This window comes from Solanum verrucosum, unplaced genomic scaffold (assembly GCF_900185275.1).
Source record: "Solanum verrucosum unplaced genomic scaffold, falcon-dt-bn FXZP01000229.1, whole genome shotgun sequence".
Classification (NCBI taxonomy): domain Eukaryota; kingdom Viridiplantae; phylum Streptophyta; class Magnoliopsida; order Solanales; family Solanaceae; genus Solanum; species Solanum verrucosum.
The window spans coordinates 3,326,324-3,349,769 of record NW_026020011.1 but is presented as its reverse complement, the minus strand read 5'-3'; the positions used below and the strand labels follow the sequence as shown (position 1 = coordinate 3,349,769).

At 30.1% G+C, this 23,446-nt stretch overlaps 3 protein-coding genes across 3 annotated transcripts in view; all 3 read right to left on the bottom strand.

Annotated features, from left to right (window-relative positions):
* Positions 1-23,446, bottom strand: part of LOC125820192 (phosphopantothenate--cysteine ligase 2-like) — a 429,006-nt gene that overhangs the window by 140,774 nt on the left and 264,786 nt on the right. The gene's annotated exons all lie outside the window — the stretch shown is intronic.
* Positions 829-1,864, bottom strand: LOC125820197 (uncharacterized). Its single transcript, XM_049499625.1, has one exon. It carries the CDS (start codon positions 1,841-1,843, stop codon positions 938-940), a length of 906 nt encoding a protein of 301 aa, XP_049355582.1. The 5' UTR covers positions 1,844-1,864; the 3' UTR covers positions 829-937.
* On the bottom strand, positions 8,957-10,689 carry LOC125820187 (ethylene-responsive transcription factor RAP2-13-like). Its single transcript, XM_049499615.1, has one exon. It carries the CDS (start codon positions 10,121-10,123, stop codon positions 9,113-9,115), a length of 1,011 nt encoding a protein of 336 aa, XP_049355572.1. The 5' UTR covers positions 10,124-10,689; the 3' UTR covers positions 8,957-9,112.

Genomic DNA, 23,446 nt, shown 5'->3' with positions numbered 1-23,446 from the left:
TTCATAATCAATTTTAAATTTCACCAATTATGTATCATTCATTGTATCCCTACTATTGTTTGTAGCGCATTTTCTCTTTGAAGGTTTTCTGCACTTAACATAAGAGCTACACATTATTCCTCCTAATAACTTGAGCTTATAAGATGATTTGCATACTTTAATAGTATGGTATGGTAACAAAAATCTCGAATTTGAGTTTTACCGTCAAATACGACTTAAAAATGTTAAACCACACATATAACGCTTATTAATCGCCTAACATGATTCAAAATGTTAGACCATACATAAGTTAGCGTAAGACATATTTGTGGAAACTTATGATAATATTAGATTCATTTGAATTCAATATTATTTTATAGAGTATATAAATTACATGGAAAAATATACCAAACACTTCTATTAGGATGAATCCATAACTTTAAAAGTATAGTAGATTCAATAAGAAAAACGTTAAAGAATTAAATTCATAGAACTTAAATCCTGAATCCTGCTTAAGATACATTAACGAAATCAAAATGTCCAAACACAAAAGTACATTTGTAAATCTTCTCCATTAAAAATATATCCTAAGATTGTATATTGTTTGAGTAAACAACCAGAGATAAGGGGGGGAAAAACGTACTATACAAAATTACACATCTACGTACACATTACAAAAAGATAAATTCAAACATCAAAAATTTAAATGCTAGTATTTGAAGAAACTTCAAGGAAAATTGAGAACAAAAGTGGGGATAATTGGCCAAAGAAGCTAGCTCTAGTGGTTGAGCATCTCCATCATTAATCGATAGGTTCAAGATTCAAGTCATGCTGAAGGATAAGTGGTCGGTAGGTTGAAGATTCAAGTCACGTATTGGAGGATAAGTGAGAACACTATTGATCCTGCTATATTGGCCAAAGAGAAATGACCTTGAAATTTGATCATCATGAATGCTAATTACCTCTTCGAACTTCGACTTCTTGAAAATGGATCTTTAATTCCACCCACAACCCAATTTTCTTTTGATATATCAGATGAAAATTTGTAGAAATCACTCCCATATCTCATCACTACTAAGCTTTTCTTCTTATTATTATTCTCCGTTCTTGATTTTTCATTCTTTCGTTGATCATCATCATTGTCGTTGTCTTTGTGTTTCTGCTCCAGCAAACCTTTTGCTGGAGCAGAACGACAACGCATAAGTAAAAGTGCGTTTGGTGGTGGAGCATCATTATGACCAAAAACAGAGTACTCTGTTTCCTCTGTTTTTTTGGCATGCTCTGTTTCCTCTGTTTTTTGGTTTTCTTGTAAAACCATAAACCACTTAGAGAAAACAGTTCTTGATGCTGTTTTCGCTTCATCATCATTTTCTTCTTCATCTTCCTGATCTTCGTCTTCACCATCAGAAGTGATAACATCTGTTTCATCAGTATGAAACGATCCAAAACATCGAAAATCAAATCTTATATTCCTCAAACATGTCAACAACTGCATCGCGTCTTTCTTGAATCCAACACCTTCCATATTCCAAACAAGTTTTTTCTTTTTTTGCTTCTTAACATGTAACTTCTCAATCTCTTCCATTACTGATTGCCAATTCTTGATCTTACATGTTTTCGGCTTGTGTCTTACTTTGATTTGTCCAGCACAAGTGACTTTTGGTGATGTTGGCTCAGAAATCTCAGTCCTTTTCCATAACATAGGACTAGCTTGGCCAGCAGGTCCAATACCTCTTGTGTTTGATCTTTTTAAATGGTGATGATGAGAGGCTGGACTTGGCATAAGTGTTAGATGAGCTCTTGAAGGAAAACAGACTAATAAATCTGTTGAAGGAGCTTCTTTACACTTTCTAATACCTTTCATGTTGAATGTTTGTTTGAGTTACTTGGATTTTTTTTTGAAATCTTGAGATTTGATGAACAATAAGAATAATGATGTTTGGTGTTCTTTTTTGTATTGAAATTGTGTTTGGAAGAGTGAAGTTTTTTTAAAAAGAAAAGTAAAGAGAGGAGGCAAAAGGCAGTGGACAGCTAGCTTTCTTTTCTTTACTTTTTTGTTTATTGCTTCTATCTTTACCATCTATTATAGGGTGCACTCTTGTTGGTTTCTCCGTGTATTGAGTTCTGACTAAATTTGAATTTGTGATGGAAAGTTTTATATCACAGGTTAAATGCTTAATCTGTAGTGGGGTCTTGATTAGATTTGAATTTGTGCTGAGAAGTTTCATATAATAAGTAAAGTATTCTTAGTAAATGTGACTTCATATTCAAAGCTTAAATTTGAAACTGTTGATTAAGAATGAAAAGTATTTACCATCAGAGGATCTAGAGGGATAGCGAAGGATTCAATCGAACTTCATTGGCAAAAAATTACACAACATATTTAAGGTACTTTTTATGCATATTTTGAACTTTCTAAACATAGTATAAGAGGTTGACTTAGTGGTTGAAGGGATTTAAAATTCAACTTGAGATTCTACGTTTAAATTTCAAGCACTATATTTTTATTTTTCGAACCCATTAGTAAAAATTCTGAATTCGCCGCGATTTGATACTCCACCATTACCGTTGGTACATGATGCATTTGCTACTATACCCTCATTTTGCTTTGTTTTGAAATGGGGTCACAAAGTGTGATCATCCCTTCTTTTTCTTTCTTGGCGTTTACTTTTTCATCAAACCCTTGCCAAACAAAGTGGAGTAATTCAAATATAGATAGATCCAATAAATAAAAGAACAAAAGAATTATTTATTATAATAAAGAGATAAAGAAGGAAAAAAATTGGATTCACCAGCTTTGTTTCATGATCTAATCATAACTTACAAATTAATTGTGATTTGTGAGACCATTGTCTGCCAAGTGCCAAGTTAGGCAAGGGTCATTCCATAGTGCTTGTGCCAACAAATAGTCCTACCAAATTCATTGCTTAAAATAAGTCTTGTCATCTATTTTATAGGAAGTTAGGAAATAAAATATAATACTAGCTAGCTAGATGATATTCTTTCTTATATGATTTTCTTTCTTTTTCAAAAATTATAAAAAATTACATTGTACAATTTGAAGAACTTAGCTTCTGGTTATCCAGGTGGGCTAACTCAGATCCATATAACTTTGTGATAAGGTGCGATTCATAGTCCTTTTTTATGCAGTTTGTGTATATATACACGTGATTGCACTATTAAACTAGTGACATGTATTTAATGATCCGACTAATTGTATGTTGAATAGATTCTTCAGAATTAAAAGGAAGTCATGAGGTTTTAATTAAATCCCTATACAAATACAATGCAAATAGAGCAAAACCAAATCTTTTTGGTTATACATGAAATGTTGCATCTTTGTCATTAAAAAGATTGTAGTGTAGAGAAAGAAGGTTCAAAAATATTTTAAGTCATATTTAAATTCTAAGTGTATATATATATAGGAAAAGGGAAAGGGAAAGATGGACAATGAAAAATCAAGAGACAATAGAACGTATTAAGTGGAGAACATTCTATTATGAGAGAAGAATTATAATTGATGTAGGGACATCTTACTTGAAGATTAGACTTCAATTTTGTTTGTGTACTTCTTCGAAGATGATGAAGACTTAAGGGGTTGTTTGATCGGGATGCGATAGACCATAATATTTCAAAAGATTATTTTATTCATTTTTTATATGAAATCATTTATTTCACTGTTATGATTCTGGGTCATTTGGTTGGTGGGATAAGATAGATGAAGATATCTCATGAGATTATTTTATTCATTTTCTATGTATAAAAATCTTATTTCACCATTTACACTAAAATAGTAGAATAAAATAATATTGAAACTATATAATACTCAACATGAAACACATGATAGAATATCTCAAATTATTACCCTTATTCGACCCACCACTCGTACTCAACTATACACTAAAAATAAAAAAGATTTAGTTACAAAAATAATTAATAATTAGTTGTTTTAACAAAAATAATTAATAATTGGTTGTTAAATAAGATTAACGATTATTTTTCTATGTTTGGTACGTATAATAGAAAGTTTCTATTGGAATTTCGGGGAAAACTTGTGATTGCTACTCTTGAAATGCGCACTAAATAAATTATGCTTGTGTGCAATAACTTGCAAATCACATAGAAAATATAAACTTTACAAGATAAATTTAATGCGATGAACTCGACTGAGAAAACATTTGAAGTATGAATCTGCTAGTGGAGGAAGACCTCCTAGGGATAAGAGACATGGGGGCTAAAGAGAGAGCCAAAAAAGGAGATTGATTGATGGATCTAAGCTAAACAACTAAGATTGAACCTACACCAAAATCTATAGACTGAATTAGGAGAGCAGAGGTTTAATTCTAGACCAAAAATGTGTTGTACGATAGTAATTTATATTAGCTGCTTATCTGATGCCTTTTTTTACGACTTTCGACCAAATTAAAGAAACTCTTGTTTAATCCACTATGCGGCACTGATAACATACAACACTTTCTTCTTTGAGGTTTAATGCCTTGTAATACCAAAATGCTTTCTATATAATTTTATTATGGATTAGAACTTTCTATTATTTGGCCCTAAATGAAATTCACGTAATATTATATTTGTATCATTTAAAAATTCAAAGGGAGGAAAATAAGAGAGCACTAATGTTAATTAAAATGTATAATAAAAGCCTAACTCAATCCCATCAATCATGTGAAATTATTAACACAACTAAGTTGGGACACTAACATACAAAATTAGCATCATAATTATTAGGGCGTTAAGTGATTAATGAGCTCAATTGCTCAACTTCCAGGTTCTTTTTCTTATGTTGGGACAATGTCACAGTTCAAGTACATGGTATATATATACGTACATATTTTTCATTTTTACTGAATGGATTTCACAAATTTATCCCTTTATGTTATCATCGAGCCTATAAGTGCATGTAAAATATGGACTTTTGTGATATGCTTTAAATATAAAGCTCTTCAATTGCCTTTCTTAATCCGATGTGAGATATTTGTATCTCTTTTTTTAAAGCTTGCCAAGTTAAAAGTCAATTCAAGCCCATAACATGCATCATCAGCTTTGATATCAATTCAAGCCCATAACATGCATTATCAGCTTTAGCCCAATATTTGTCCATTGGACTACACAATCATCGAGCCAAAAAACATGTACCATGTGACATTGACAAACTATACATTATAAAACACTTTATTAGTTATCTCTCACATTTAATTTTAAACTTATGTATTGTAATAATATGTTTTCATATGAAATTACAATCTATTCCTAATAAGTTTTTAATTACATTAATCCATTAAAAATTAAAAAAATCGGATAAAATAATTGAAGCTCGAATACATTAAATACTGGCTCGGATACATTAAAAACTAGTTCGGATATATTAAATACTGGCTCGGATACATTAATATGCGGCTCGGATACATTAAAGAAATAAGGAATTTTGGAGATTTTTAAAAGTAATAGGGGATAATGGAAATAAGTAAAACAAAATGTGTGTATTTCTGTAATTTGCGCTAATAATATTTGATGGGACAACAATCAACATTTACAATAAGTTATAAACTAATTAGAAGACACATGTTAAGTTATCCACTCTCATAGCTCAACATCCCATTTTTTCCCATGCAAATGCAACCACCTATTCCCATGCAAACTTAGCCATCACATTTTAGTCCATCTCTAAACTTACAACCCTAAACATCCTTCTTTCACCGCTCTCCATATTTCCATGGAAGAGCGGTCCCAAGCTCAACATGGTGACGATGAATTCCCCCGAAACCAAACAACATATGATCACGACGTTTCTAATACTCAATCACCACATTTTTCCTCAAGAACTTACGTTGTTCAAGTTCCAAAAGACCAAATCTATCGTGTCCCCCCACCAGAAAATGCTATCATCGTCGAGAATCATCGAAATAAGATCAACCAACAAGGAGGGAGTTCTCGATCTTCTTGTTGTTCTCGACGTTATATATGTATAGTTATAACGTTAGTAGTAGTTGGAATTATTATTGGTTTGGTAATAGGTCTTACCAAATTACTTACCAAGCATAATGATCCACAATTTAACGTGAAACAAGTCATAGTCAAGAAATTAAACAAAAATCATCGTGATAAACGTACTCATTATCAATATGACGTTACAATTGAAGCCAAGAACATGAATCAAATGTCAAGAATTTCGTATAATTATAAAGGGGACGGAGGTATTTCTTTGTATTTCAAGCAGAAGAATATTGCTCGTGGGGATTTTCCAGAATTAGAGCAATATCCTAAGAGCTTGATAGATTTCGAGGTTATACTTCGTAATGGAAACATCGATAAATTGCCTGAGGAGGTAGAAAGGAGTATGAATAGCACAAATTCGAAGAATCAACGTTTATATTTGTCTCTATCAATGGATGTGCCTATAGAATTTAAAGTTTGGGGAATAAGTTCAATGAATAAAAATATTAGGGTTTCTTGTAGTTTAATTGTGAATATATTAGCAAAAAATAGTCATGTAATCAATCAGAAATGTCTTAGCAAGTCATAGCTTAGCTTTATTAGGAGGTCACGAGTTTGAGCTGTGGAAACTGCATCTTTCAGAAATGCAAGACAAGATATGCGTACAATAGTGTACGTGATTTGGTCCTTTCCCGCCTTCTCGAACTCTGTGCATAACAGAAGCTTAGTGCTTTTTTAGACAGTCCGAAGAGAATTTCTTGTTTTTTCCAATAACACAGAATTTACTTTCCTTTTTTTTTCCTTGGCCTTTTTGTATTAGCTTGTACAACTTTATTGTAAGTTTTGATTTTTTTTTTACCCTACCTTTGTATAGCTGGCTGATGAGAAGTCCATTCTAAAATCTTAGTCTTTCTTACGATTTTAATATTCGATGTGTATTTCTGAAGAATCTCATTTTTTTAAATTATTTAATCATTTTAATTTACTAAGTTAAGTGTAATTAATCAGATCAATCAACATTTATCTCTTTTGATATAGTAACAAGAAGTTATTTGTAATAAGTGTAATTGCTGCCAAAATGCAACATATTTTCTTATATATTGTTTCACAATTGCATTTCTCTTACCTTCTACGTAGACAACTGATGAGGTACTTCAATTATACTATCAATATTCAATTTCTAGGTTTGTCATAAACCTAAATGGTTACTTTCAATTAGCTAAGTGTGGAAATCAATTTTTCCACATAAGAAGAACGAGATGAATTGACTTAGTCATACATTACTTTCAAATTAAATGATAATATGTCATTTTTTAAAATGAATTAATAAAAATAGTATCACATAAATACTAGTCTAGAAATGAAGTCCTCTTCTATAATTCTACCACTCAAACCTAATTAGTCGGGTCAATAAATTTTAAATAGTGAATACTTAAAAGGACCTTTTTTATTTTCACACTATATTATTTTAAGATTATAGTCTTGAAATGAAATTATAATTTCTAAACTAATGTCTAATTTGTGGATAAAATAATATCAAGAATAATAAGTTTATACCATCAATTCATCAATCAAGTATAATATAAACTTAATTCTGAATTACCCCACCTTATCTCGCCTGTTGAGCGCGATAATGGAAGGGGTGGGGGTGTGGGGTGGGGTGAGGTGGGAGGATTGAACCAATAAAATCAAAGAATAGATGTATATCCTTTTCACTTGATATTTCTAGAGATAGACATCGTCCCACTTGGGCATATATCCTTTTCGTGAACTTGAATGCAAGCTAAGCCCTTTCTAAAAATAGTGGCTACCTTTTCCCTCTCCCATTCACACATCATGTGGCCTTTGATTGGATATCAACAAACACACCAACAATTTTTAATCAAATAAACAAAATAGAATATGAACAAATTAAGAAAAGAGAGATTTTGAATCATTCTACCACTAATTTGGTGCCACCTTTTTTCTGTCCCTTTGGTGTTTTAGCCATTGTCTAAACTCCAAAGTCTAAATTTGGAATCTTTGAGTGGAAATTATGAAACTAATGATGACTTTTAGATGATCGTTCGAGTAGGAACAAGTTATCTCAAGATTAATTATTCTGAGATAAATTATTCTATCATGTATATAGGATAACTAATTATCACATCACTAAAATATAAATGGTGAAATAAATAATTTCAAGACTGCCTAATATACCTCCAACCAAACACAAAAATAAAATAGTCCTACATTTTATCTCTATGATTATTATATCTTAAGAGTCACTTCATATGAATGATTGTTTTGTGAAAAATAGTGAGTTAGGCTAGGAAAATTAGTGTAACTTTCACTACTAAAATCGACCCTAAAAGTGGTTTGAAAAAAACAAACCTCATAAGGTCGATATTTAAGTATAATTTTTTTTTCAACAAACTGATTTCCAGAGGTTGGTTTTCCTAACACAAATATCGATAAAACTTAAAACCGATCTCAGAAGGTTGGCAAATACACCCGACAAAATTTTATTCATGATAGTGACATCCTGAGGTCGATATTATTTTTTAAAAATCAAACTAATCAACCTCATAATTAGATCGATAATAATAATTTTTAAATAATTAAATTTATTTTACCTTTACATACTTCATTATGTTTAATCAATAAATTTTTAATAAAATATCTTAAAATAGCGATGAGCAAAATATGAGCGATCTAAAATATGACAATAAGGTTGTGAGAGAGTAATATAAACATAGTTCTACTAGGCGAAGCAGCCTGAATGTTGCACGGGGAATATACGTATTTTACAATTATAGAAATATTTTGGCATAAATCCAATTGTAATTTTCATATCCTTTTCTGTTTTTTCTTGTAAGAACTACTCTGACACAAATATTTATTTGTAAATTTTACTTGTTAAAAAATAGAATAAAAAATATGAGTTACAACTTACAACTAAAGAAATATAGATACAAAACAAAAATACAACATGAACTAAAAAAAAAAATCCACTGGCATAGCCTTGACAAAAAACATCAGCTGCCCAGTTTGGATCTTCACAATAAATCTAAGGACTAGCTATGCAATTACCAAAAATTCATTGCAATGGCTATCCCACTAATCTTATCCACCTAATTACACAATTAAATTTCTATAAACAAAATATTACAAAAGATAACATAATCATAATTACTAAATTTAACTATAGTAGTGAAGCCCAATTAAAAATCTCTTGAGATGGATCCTTGTGCAGCACGTAATTCTCTGAACACATGTCCCAAATTGAATCGAACGTATATTCCAAAATTGGCGATGACCCGGAACCCGATCCTGACCCTGACCCGGATCCATCACTTTCCGACCCGGCTTCCGCCGTTGTCTTGCTTTTGTTATCTTCTTTCTCCTCCACCACCATCATCATCGCCTTAGAAGACACTTTTCGCTTCTTTTTAATATCAATGCTCTTTCCTTGTGCCAAGTCTTGACAAATGGCCTGTAACTTAGCATCAACTGAGGAGTGAAGCGGCTTATACTCACCGAATTCACTCCCAATTAATGATCCGTTATGACGGAGATGGGGAAAATTCAAACGAGCAAAATCGCCTCTGAGCTTATAGGCCGCCTTGTCATATGCCAAGGCGGCCTCCTCAGCAGTATCAAATGTACCAAGCCAAAGCCGGGTTCTGTTCTTAGGCAATCGGATCTCTGCCACCCATTTCCCCCAATGGCGTTGTCTAACACCGCGGTATAGCTTTGGGGCTTTTGGGGGCGAGCCCGATTGCTTCATGGAAACCGGCTTTGGCCCCAAGTAAGATACATACTGATTATTATTCTGGAAAGTGACAGCTGGCATAATTTGCTGTGGTAGATAGATTTGGGCTTGTGTCAGTCCAATTGAGCATGGTTGCTCCGCTTCCACCAAGCCCGAAAACCCTTGTGAAAAAGTAGGAGTTATCGTGCTGGAAGTGGAGCAACCATTATCATAGTAGCTCATATTAGGTTGACTCGTTGAAGAAAATGATTCGTAAAGATATGAAGTTGACAAAGAAGAAGATTGTAAATCAAAAGAAGGAGAAACAGAAGGAGAAGGAGAAGAAGAAGAAGAAGCACTTTTAATAAAAGGTGCAAGTGCTTCCATAAGCTCACCACCAGAATTTGATGAGTTAAGATCTAAAAGTGTATTAGTCCAAAAATCCATTGTAGTAGTAGCCATAGCTAGATATACAACACACAAATTTTAATTAATTAATTAATTAAAAAAATTAAAATAAATCAACCTGTTTCTTATCAAATAAAAAGAACAGGTGATTAATTACAAAAAAAGTGGTCTTCAAATAACAACCCCTTTTTGTGTAGTGATTAAGAAGAAAATCAACTTTTTGAGGGACAACTAATAAGCCCTTTAAGTTGAAGAAAGATAGAAAGAATGAATAAATTCTACAACATTTAATGATAAATAAATCTCAATTCTGAAAACATCTGACTTTTTAAGAAATTAATGTCTAAAAGTTTGCATTTTCTTCAAAAAAAAAATTAATTTTTTTTAATAAAAAACACAAACCCAAAATCCAAGAATTGTTCTTGAAAGACAGATTGTTAACAGAAAGGGGATTAAAGAAGAGGGGGATTAAACAGAAGGGGGGAAATAAAATGAAAATTAAAGAAAACTTAAGAATTTTTAAAAATGTGATTAATTATTTTTTTGTTTGGTGTGTGTGGTGTGTGCAGGTGTGAGAAATAGATGAATTATCTCTCTCTCTCAGCCTCACTAGTTTTTGTTTGTGTGGCATTAATCTTCTCATTTGTCTCCTTTTATAGCCTCTTTTGTCTAGTGATTTTACATCTTTAACCCTCCTCGTTTCTCACACTTTTTCTTTTGAAAAAAAGAGAGCATAAATTAATCTATTTTAAAATAAATAATAATGGTTAGATCGTCCTTGTTATATGACGTGGGAGTGTTGGTCAGTTGGGAACTCATATGTTCAGAAGATCATAAGAAACATGTTGCGGAGATGAGAATGTTGAGATGGGTGTGTAGGCATACTAAGAGCGACAAAATTAGAGATGAGGTTATCCGAGAGAAGGTCGGGGTAGCCTCTGTGTGGCAGATAAGATGAGGGAAGTGAGACTGATATGGTTTGAGCATGTAATAAAGAGTTGGTGCGCGAACGCCCCAACAAGGAGATGCGAGAGGCTAGGTGTTGGGAATAAAGGGTAGAGGTAGGACGAAAAAGTATTGGAGAGAGGTGATTAGACAGGACATGACACAACTTCATATGGACATGACTCTATATAGGAAAGAGTGGAGAGGTCGCATATTAGGGTTATTGTTCTTTCTTGTAGATCTTACATTGCTTTTCTTATTAACTGTTATGCTTTCTTTATTGTTTTTTCCTTAATTCTTTAACTAATTGTGTTTGATGCAATTGCGCCAAGGATCTTTCAAGACACAACATCTTTACTTTCACGAGATAGTAGTGAGATTTACATACGCTCTACCCTCCCCAAATTCCACCTAATGAGATTTACAACCTTTTTACTTCTACGAGATAGCGATAAGTTTATGTACACTCTACCCTCTCCAGATCCCACCTAATGAGATTTTATTGGGTATCTTATTATTGGTATTGTTGTAGAAGTAGACTTAAAAAGAAAGTATGCCATAAAAATTGTAGGTTATATGAAAGGCAAACCAGGAGTCTTGGTGCAAGTATTGCATTTATCTTTGAGAAATTTATTTAATATAAATTATTAATATAGAATTCAATAACTTAAAAGAGTTAAAATAGTTAAATTTATTTATTTCAAAGTTTATCTCTGTCTCTCTAGATAATACTTATTCATAATTCATACAAATATTTATATTATACAAATAATATAAATTTATTATAGCCATATTATTATTCAATAAAGAAGATGATGCATGTTGATTAATTATGAATGAAATATGATGACAGGGAGTTGTTCGGATGGTAAGCACCCCTCACTTCTAATTCGAAAGTTACGAGTTCGAGTCACCAAAGGAGCAAAAGGGGTGGAAGCTCCTAAGGGAGAGTAAAAATAAAAAATAAAAAAAAATGAATGAAATTTTAGTAGTAATTTCTATGCACAGACGCAATACTAATTTTTATATCTATTGTTTGACGTTAATATAGGAAAGTCAGCAAGGAGTGTAGTATCTTTCTTATCGTCTAAGCATTCTTCAAACAAGGATATGTAACCAATAAGGTGGTGACATTTGGACAGATATTGACACGTGAGATTTCCTAACTTACACATGAATATTATTCACTTTATTATGGATTTTTAATATGAGGATTTAAGTACGGAAGGTTGTAGTAGGTAATTTCGTATTAGAAACGATCTTTTTATCTTTATAAGATAAGAATAACGTTATATACACATCATCTTTTTGAGATTCTATTTATAAAATTATATTAAATATATTATTGTTGTTGTTATCGTTGTATTATTTCAAAATTAATTAAAATATTTATTCCAACAAATACGTGTAATGTGTATCCAAACGCTATCTGAGGAGAATTTTGTCGAAGCCAATAATATAAATTTATTTAAGGGTTGTGGGGGTGTACATGGTCGGGTTGGTTCGGATTTTTCAAATATCAAACCAAATTATTTGTGTTGGATTTTTAAATCTATAAACCAAACCAAATCAATAAAACTCGGGTTTTTCAACCTCAGATTTTTTCAGGTTTTTTCGGGTTTTTCCGATAAAGTATTCATACAAACATATAATTTACTTGTACTTCAAATATTTCTTTAGTCCTACCAAAATACAACTATCTAAGGTGTTTCTTAAGAAAATAACACAAAATATGATAGGAGTAATGACACTAAAATATCCAACATAATAATAATAATAATAATAATAATAATAATAATAATAATAATAATAATGATGATGAAATTGTGTAAAACAAATATTGCAAACTAACAAGTCATAATGAAAATGATCATGATATATAAAATAAGTTTAATAAGTATTAGTTACATGGCTAAATATTAAAGGAAATTAAAATTAGATTATGTATTTGAATTGTCTAAACCAATGTCAAATCAAAGAACAAATATTCAATATTCTTGTCATTCTTAGTGTTGAAATTGATTTTCTTTTTGTATTAGTATTAATTGGATTTTGATTTAAACTTTATTATAATTACCAACACTGTAGACTATAATCTTTATTGAACCATTCAGAATTCTAAGTTTCAAACTTGAAATAATATATTAATAGATAAAAACTATGAAAAAGTATAAGAAATATTTAAAAATTATATCAAAGTAAATATTTTTATGTATAAAATAAAATTTTAAAATTATATATATAATGTCGGGTTGGTTTGGTCTCGGGTTGATTTTTTTTAGTTAAAATTAAACCAATCCAAAAATAGTTGGGTTTTTTTTTTTCAATACCAAACCAAATCAAACCAACTATTAATCGGAGTTTTTTTTCTTAATTTGACTCGATTTGCAATTTGATTCGATTTTCAATTCAATTTTGTACACCTCAAGACTTGTCATGAAGTTGGAAGAAGTTGGAAGAAGTGTGTGAATATTATATTTAAGAAAAATTAAAGTCAGAAGTTATTAAATTTAATAGGCAAGTGCAATGTTTGGACATTAATTTATGATACAATAAAAGAGGCAATACTCAAATCAATTACAATAATTTAATTGCAAAGGGTCATGGGGTTGTCACGTTATCATGTCTGCTCGTGGAAAATAGAAAGTGTCCAATTCAAAATATGCAATTATTTGAGGGCATTACGTAAAGCGAAGAATTAGCGATAAATAAAATTTTATAGCTAAATAAATTTTTTTTTTATTAATTGCATTTAGTTAAGAATCAACGATGAATTATTAAAAAAATTAAATTAGTTAAGAGTATTTTAATGACGTGTGACCTAAAAATAGCCAACAAATTTCGTAACTAATTAGGCTTTAACTTGTATTTAGCATTGACTTCATTTTGGTGACATGATTTTGTAAGTATTATTATCCTTAATAAGTATAAATAAATGGGGTTGATTGAGTTTTTTTTAACATAAATCACCAACAACCACAACCACATGATAATGATTATTTTTAATGAATGAAGTGATTAGCGATAATATTAACATCTTCTTCATGATTAGCATCTTATAACCACAAGTTATAAAGAATTAAAAATGCTTGTGGTAGTGTTGTGAGGACCTAACATTTGACATTTTTATGCTTTTATAATAAGGGAATTTAGTTGGTATTTATTCTAATCTCCACTTAATTAAACTCCTAATTTTCTACGTCAATTAAATATAATAAATATCATATTCATTTTGTTTCAATCATGAAGTCATAGAGGAATCCACAATAGGTTTAGCACGAATCCTTTGCTTTCAAATAAAACAATTTTTTTAATGGTTGATTAATTAAAATTTGCAAAAATTATTCTTTGAGAAAAGATAATAACTATAAATCTATAATATACTCAGTGTAATCCTAGTTAAGTATAAAAAGAGTATATTATAATTTATAAAAAAACATTATTCCTATCTCGTAGAAATAAAAAAATTATTCTCGATAAATCAGAAAATAATAATAATATCCTAATATTTTTTCTAATCCCACATTTGTTTCCACGTTAATGTATTGGTAAGTTAGTAAAATGGTTTGAAACATTAATTTTTGTTTACTTACTAAACATATAAATAAATTAAATATTTTCTATTCATAGCAAATACACCATGAGTTAACTAAGAAAAGTTTAAAGAGTTTTGTAACTTAGTATAAGGTGGTAAATCGGGCAGAATAGTCAAATTTTAATGCGGATATCGAACACCAAGTGAAAAATAAAAATAAAAATATAATGTGGTAAATATTTATATACTTGTTAGTAACTTAGAGCCTCAACTATCTTGATCATACGAGATTACTCCCTCTGCTTCAATTTGTTTAATCTATTTTCCTTTTTAATCTGTTAAAAAAGAATGATCCTTTTTTTTTATTATTATTATTAGCAACTCTTTAATTTCAACTTAGTATAAGGTGATAAATTGGACAGAATAGTCAAATTTTAATAAGGGTATCAGACACCAAGTGAAAAGCAAAATAAAAATATAGTGTGGTAAATATTTATAAATTTGTTAGTAACTTAATGCCTCATTATCCTAATTATACAGGATTACTCCCTCTGTTTCAATTTGTTTAATCTATTTTCCTTTTTAATCCGTTTAAAAAGAATGATTCTTTTTTTTTAATTATTAGCAACTCTTTAATTTCAACTTATCACCTAACATGTTTAAGATCGCTCTACTACATCATATTTTGATATATTTGACATATTTTTAATTTTACACCATAAAATTTAACACTCTTCTTTACTTTCTTAAAATTCCATGTCAAATCAAATACGTCAAACAAATTAAAATGAAAAATATTACTTTAAAAAAAAAGAGTAAATTACACAACATATATTTTTTTTCCAAGTTGCAATGGTCAACAACTCAGCATGGGTTTGGTGCATAGTATACATAAGGATATTGCGGCGGAGGCTACGGCGGAGATCAGGTGGCTGCGCCGTGCAAAACAGAATTTTCTCCCACGTGGACAGCTGAGCTTTAGTACAAAAATCATTGATTTGCGGCGCCACTACCTGGATTCAATCCCCCCTCTCACGTGACTACGAGTCGTGTAATAGCAGGTTAATTATCATTTTTAACGATCAAAACTAACTAATCCTCGATATGAACCTAGACATAAAAGAATTATTTTTTTAGGTTATTTATTTATAGTTACATCTACATGAAAAGATCTATAAGTTACACTAGTTAATAATTCAAAAAATAATTATAAAGTATTTGAAAAATATCTTTTGACCGTACAAAACAATAACTACGACAAACAAATTGAAACTAATGGGATATTGCTTATTGTTGAAATATTTATACTTCATTTTTAAAGAGAAAAAAAAAATTCTTCTAGAATTTCCTTTTTAATTGGGAGAATGAAACTCGGGGCATGTCTTATGGGTCTTCTACTTATTTGATAAGCTGATTTTATTTCATAAATGATAAAACCAATCAAAGCTTCAATAATGTGCTCATACTTTTGCACGTTGCTTGTTTTCCAAAATATAAAAGAATAAAACTAATAATTGGCTAATAAAAAGTTCTACTATTATAATAAAAAAATTAACTTTATATATATATATATATATATCGACTTTTATGATAATCCGTCACTAAATAGAATTAGCGACAAATTTAATTGTTTAGTATAGAACTTTATTCAGTAGTGATTAATTAGTACTTTTACAAGCCTCTTGTGTCTTGTTCTCAAAAGAACTAATCTTGGATTTATTAGATACAAAATACAATGAATGGTTAATAAAATCAAATAACTTAAGCCATATAGTTAATTGAGACGCATCATGCAAGCTTGCTTTTTTATTATTATTATTATTATTATTGGTTTTCTACTTGGGGTTTGATATCCGTATTGAAGTTCGATAAATCTGGATTCTCGGCGGGTAAGGCCCCATTTGAGGGGTAGTACTCTTTATCAAGGATTTGTTTCATACTTAAGGTTCGAACATGAAGACCTCTAATTAAGAGAAGGAAGAAGCAACTTCATCCACAACACCACGTCTTTTGGTGATAGATACAATACAATGAATGGCTAATAAAATCGAAGCTACTTAATTAAGCCATATAATTAAGAGATGCATGCTTACTTAAGACATTATTTGAGATGCATATTGACAAAAACCAATCTTCACGTTGCATCATATGTTTTGTTGAAATAGTGCATAGTATCAAATTAACAATTGATGATGTTGCTTTGAGAATCAAATTGGATGAATATAATCGAGTTCATTGGAATGGGAATAATAAGAGAGGAAGGTCAAGAATTTTATGGTATAGCACAAACTTATATATGGTACATGCGTTTTTAAATCCGAGAATAATTAATTAATATAGTGTATTCAAGGGACAAATTCATAAAATATGTTGGATCAACTTGAACAATACGTATCGTAGACTTTGATTGTGACAAATATGGCAATCAAATTCGTACACTCCCTCTGTGCATGGTGGGACAAAACAAAACGAGGATGTTGAGTTTCTAAGGGGTATATGCATATGACGCCATGACTGACGGTGGATCAAGGAGAAAGATTGACAAACTTCTTATCTGGTAAATTTATGAAGAAATTAAGCACCTGATAGGTTGATATCATAGGCGAACTCTACATTGAAATGAGATATTTCAATTTTAAAGTAGATTTAATTGTAAATTTCAGATTAATTAGTCAAGTTATACGATTTTACTAGTGGTTAGAAATTGAAGATACAAATCATATTTTAAAAAAGAACATTCAAATTCTACATATTTTTTACAAAAAGTATGACTATACATACAAAAATTCAATCCAATAAATTATTTTAAATAAAATAAAAAAATATTTAATTTTCATGATTAAATACCCCTATAATCTTTGTGAAAATTTTACATGACTCCATTTATCCTTTACCATTTTAGGCCTCATTTGTTTGCACTTAATGGAGAAATGAATCTGAATGGTTCATACATTAGGTCATTAAGTGCGTTTGTTTTTTTACTAAAAAAATCTCTTAATGGGTCTGAATGGATCTGAAAAGGTCTGAATGAATCAGACTTGTGACAGAGTTTTATTCTCATTCAGGCCCTTTTAAAGACACATTTCTTTTCGGAAAAAAATTGTGCTCCATATTTTTTCTTCAAAAAATAATTCAAGCCTCTCTAATTCTCCAACTTTATTAATTATCCAAATTATATTCCATATACTTTTCATTTTTGTTCTTGCAGCTTGTTTACCAAGAATTTATAAAATTTATTGTAAAATTTTTATTTTGACTAAAGTGCAAAACAATTTCATAAATATGTGTTTTTTGAAAAAAAAAGAGATGACTATATTGTTTTCTAACAATTACTTTTATTATTGTAATTTTTTTTATATATATAGTCTATGTAGTTCCATTTTATTTTTATCAAAGTTAAAATATTAATTTATAATTGAAATATCTTAACGTTTATCAAAGACTGACGGTTTTTTTCTAATATCTTGTCAATGTAATATTTAACTACTGTTTTATTTGAATTATAATATTTATTGTGTTTACAGATAAATAAAAAGTATACGTATAATATATATATATATATTCAAATATTTAATAAGAATCGGTCTTAATCATTCAGTGTTCAAATCTAGAGACAAGATCTTAATCATTCAGATTCAGACGTCTTAATCTTAACGAAAACAAATGAGGCCTTAGGGTGTGTTTGGTATGAAGGAAAATGTTTTCCATGGCAAAATGTTTTCTTGGAAAACATATGGATTTTTAACTTATTTTCTCATGTTTGGTTGGTGAGTAGAAAATATTTTCCAGAAAATATTTTTTAATGTTTGGTTAGTGAATGAAATATATTTCCAGAAAATATCTTTTATTTTTTGCTTGAAACTAGAAAATACTCTTTATAAAATTAATTTCTGACCATATGGAGTAAAAAATAAAGGGTGGTGGTTGGGGTTGGTAGGAGTGGCGTAAAAATTAAATTTTTTAAAATTTGAAATATTTTTCAAAAAATAATTTTTTTAATTTTTTTACTGGGGAGGGGGTGGTGGCTGGGGTAGGGGTTGGAGTGGCATAAAAAAAAATATATAATATTTTTTAATTTTTTGAAATATTTTTCAGAATAATTTTTTATTATAAATTTTTTTGACGGGGTCGCATGGGTGGGGTGGCCAGGAAGGGGAGGGGATAGCGTAAAAAATGAAATTTTTTTACATTTGAAATATTTTTCAAAAAAAATAATTTTTGGCCTGGTGGGGGGGGGGGGGGGGTTTGGCCAGGGGGCGTAGGGTAGGGGTGGGGTGGAGGGTGGCGTTAAAGATGAAAAGAAAAAAATTTCAAAAACAATTTATTTTTACACAAAAATTTGATAGAGGGTGACCTGAGTTGGGCGAGGGGTAGGGGTGAGGGTGGCGTAAAAACTGATTTTTTTAAAAAATTTGAAATATTTTTTAAAAACATATTTTTTTTTAAAAAAAAAAATTGTCAGAGGGTGGCCTAGGTGGGGGGGGGGGGTGACGTAAAAATGATTTTTTTAAAAAAAATTGAAATATTTAACCAAAACATTTTTTTGTGTGGTAGGGGGTAGGGGTGGTAGGTGTTGGGTGAGGTAAAAAAATATCTTAAAATTTGAAACATTTTTCAAAAATTTTTTTTTATTTTTTTGTTTGGGGGAGGGGGGCTGGTTTGAGGTTACGGGTGAAAAAATATTTGAAATTTAAAAAATAAAATTGAAAATAATTAATTATTTTTTTTTGGATGGGAAGGGTCGGGTACGGGGTAGGATAAGAAAAAAAATATTGAAGATGAAATAGAGTTTTTGAAAATGATTTCCTTTCAAAAATTAGGAAAAACATTTTCCTTAAATTTGAGGAAAATAAATTGATTTGAAAAATATTTTCCAAAACATTTAAGCCAATCAAACATGAGAAAATAAAAATACGTTTTCGAAAAATATTTTCGTTCATACCAAACACACCCTTAGTTGGTAAAAGGGAAAGAGCGCGTTTTCTTGAATGGAAAACGAAGTGCGTTGACTTAGTAATTAATCTGTCACTATTTGGCATAACTGCCCATTCCCATGAGGTTGTTGAATTTTGTCACTCTACATTCAAGGCTACTTAATACGAACATCACATAGGACGTAAATTGTCAGACATGAATTATTATGTAATTTACTTATTTCACTTTATATAAGTTAAAGTATTTATTCATGTACATTCAAATTTAAATGATATAAATACTAAATAAGACCAAATTAAATGTTACATTTTTGTATTATACCTTATTTAAATCATCACCACATTAGGGGACATCATGGGGAAGACCATTATATATGACTTAATATATAAACAATCAAGGAAAAATGGTATATAATAGCAAATTATTAATTCAAATTAAATGCTATAAATATAGTTTGATTTAATTATATCCCATAGCAAACTATTGCTATTTAACCTCTCTCCTGGTGAATCTCGCTCGCCACTCTCGTTCTCTCCCTCGCCTCTCTCGTTTTTTATACAAACGCAAGTGTATAAAGTGCGTTTGTGTTTGTATAAAGCGAGAGAAAATTGTATATATATTTTTTTTTGTTCCCCTCTCTCCCCTCTCCCAGATCTCGCTCGCCACTCTCTCAGATCTCGCTTTCTCACTCGCCTCTCTCACTTTATACAAAAACGGCAAATTGTATAAAATGTGTTTGTGTTTGTATAAAGCGAGAGAAAATTGTATATATACATATATTTTTGTTCCCCTCTCCTAGATCTCGCTCGCCACTCTCCCAGATATCGCTCTCTCACTTCCCTCTATCACTTTATACAAAAACGCAAATGTATAAAATGCGTGAAAATTGTATATATACATATATTTTCGTTCTCCTCTCTCCCCTCTCCCAGATCTCACTCGCCACTCTCCCAGATCTCACTCGCCACTCTCCTAGATCTCGCTCGCTCACTCGCCTCTCTCACTTTATACAATTGATCTTTTTGTATATGTATACCAAAGCAGATTATACAACTGCTTTCTTTTGTATATGTATAGCAAAATATACATATTTATGTTTGCTATGGAGCACAATTATGCAAAGTTTGCTATAGCATACAAATATGAATTTTGTGTTTGCTATATGTGAAAGTTACTCAACAATCAATCTTTTAAAATTTTCAGTGAATTTTTTGTAGACACTCGGATTATATTTCAATTGAGTATCAAACATGATAAAGTATTCATATTAGACACTTTCCGTTCAAATTTTGAAAGAAAGATATTCTACATATTCTCAAGTGTTTATTACATGATTAAATTAAGCGGATATAAAATATATCATCAAATTTAATTATACACATCAACCTCAATTAATAATAATAATCTAGTCCAATCATGTTCTAAGATATCTTTATATTGCAAACCAATTGTTTTACCTTTTCTTCTTACCTAATTAAGTTCCTAATATCATAACTCCCGCCCTAATCGAATTACTGAATTAGAAATGGTCAAACGCATGAGTGTTAAAATGAGTCTTAGGTGATTCGTCTAATTCATTCAAAATTTTATGGGTAGGGCTCAAGACAATTTGAATTGGGTTCAATCTCAATCTATTCAAGTCTTAACCTATTCTAAACAAATTTTCAATTGAGCTTGATTTAATCTTCAATTTCAACCCGTCTTAAGACTTTTTATTTGCATTGATGTAATTTATATTTCAATATTGAAGGTATGCATTACTATTTATTTTATATCTTTTTTATCTCTCCATTTGTAAAAAAAATTATATACTTTCTTAAGTTGAAATTCAAATTGTTGTTACAAAAGTTAAATAATAACATATTAGAATTATTGAGACTAGGGGGGTTAAATTGGTCAGGTCATGACCCAACTCGTTTTTTAGCCCACTTGAGCCCAAAGTAAACTTGTGCAGGTTAGGTTATGACTCATACATAATTTTTATTTCAACTCATTTTACTATCTCTAATTTCAATTCAACTCGCTCATATGACACCCCTAGTCAAACCTAATGAGTACGTGGCACAAAGCTGGCAACACATGCAAATTTAAATGTGTGTTTAGAGCTAGCTGGCAACATCAACATTTGGACCCAATTTGGTGATGGGCAGACATGTTCAACACGCATATACTTCACTGGGCCATTGGCTCATTGCCACTTGTGCCTGTGGGGGTCGTTTCGTTGGTAGATAAGAAACACGTTATTTATGTATTAATTTTGTCTAATTTATACAATGTTTGATAGATATAGTTTAGATATAAGTTATTCATATGTAAAATTAATACAATGTTTGATTGACAATTTAGAAACCTACATAACTAATACACATATAAGTCATGGGAAAATCTATGTATTATTTTATGCAGGATAATAGGTGAATAACTAATACATGTATATTTAATTTCCATATAACAAATACATGCATAAAATAATACATAAATTCACTCATAACTAATCTTTTACATTACTGATATTTTGTATAACTATAACTAGCTATCAAGCGGCCCCTTATTATTTGTGTTGATCTTTCATTAACTTATGCAAAGAAGTGAAAAGTAGGGGTGTACAAAATCAAACTGAAAACCGAACCAAATCGTAAATCAAGTCAAATCGAAAAAAAATCCGACTAGTGGTTTGGTTTGACTTGATTTGGTATTGGAAAAAAAAATCCGACTATATTTGGGTTGGTTTGGTTTTAACTAAAAAAAAACAAACCGACTTTATATATGTAATTTTAAAATTTATTTCATACATAAAAATATTTACTTTGATATAATTTAAAATATTTCTTATACTATTTCATAGTTTTTATCTTTTAATATATTATTTCAAGTTTAAAACGTAGAATTCGGAATGGTCCAATAAAGATTATAGTTCATAGATATTGATAATTATAATAAAACTTAAATCAAAATCAAATTATTACTAATGCAAAAAGAAAATCAATTCAACACTAAGAATGACAATAATATTGAATATTTGTTCTTTAGTTTTACATTGGTTTAGACAATTAAAATACATAATCTAATTTTAATTTTCCTTAAATATTTAGTAATGTAACTAATACTTATTAAACTTATTTTAGCATGATTTAGTACTTTTAAATTATGATCATTTTCATTATGACTGTGCAATATTTATTTTATATGATGATTTCATTATTATTTTTTATTGAATATTTTTGTGTCATCAGTACTCATCTCATATTTTGTGTTATTTTTTTAAGAAACACCTTAGATAATTGTATTTTGATTGGACTAAAGAAATATTTGGAGCACAAGTTAATTATATGTTTGTATGCAAACTTTATCGAAAAAATCAGAGGTTTATTAGTTTGGTTTGATTTATAAATTTATAAATTTAAAAATTTGACACAATAATTTGGTTTGGTAGTTGAAAAACCCGAACCAACCCGAGGTTGAATAATCCGAAAAAATCTGAATTTTATTAGTTTGGTTTGATTTATAAATTTAAAATTTTTACACAAATAATTTGATTTGGTTTGATATTTGAAAAATTCGAACCAACCCGGTCATGGCCACTCCTAGTGAAAAGGATAGTTGTAATGGATAAAGCAAAGCAGGCACAATATTGTTTTCTTTTTGGGCCTAGACATTTCACTAGTTTAACTAGTTGGGCTTCAACATCAATTATAAACCATATTATTTGACACTATTGGATCAAAGGATTCTAACATCTTGGTGAGTAATGCCTTGTTCTGTATTATGAGAATCCATCATGAATTGATAAGTCTTACACTGGCTATATATCAGCTTACCGCAACTTACTTGAAGTTGAGACGTGATTATTATTGTTGTTGTTGTTTTAGTGCCTTGATTGCGCGAATAACATTCATTTTTACTATTGAGTTATTTTATGGATGGATATGTACGTATCCGAGAATGTACAAATATAATTATTG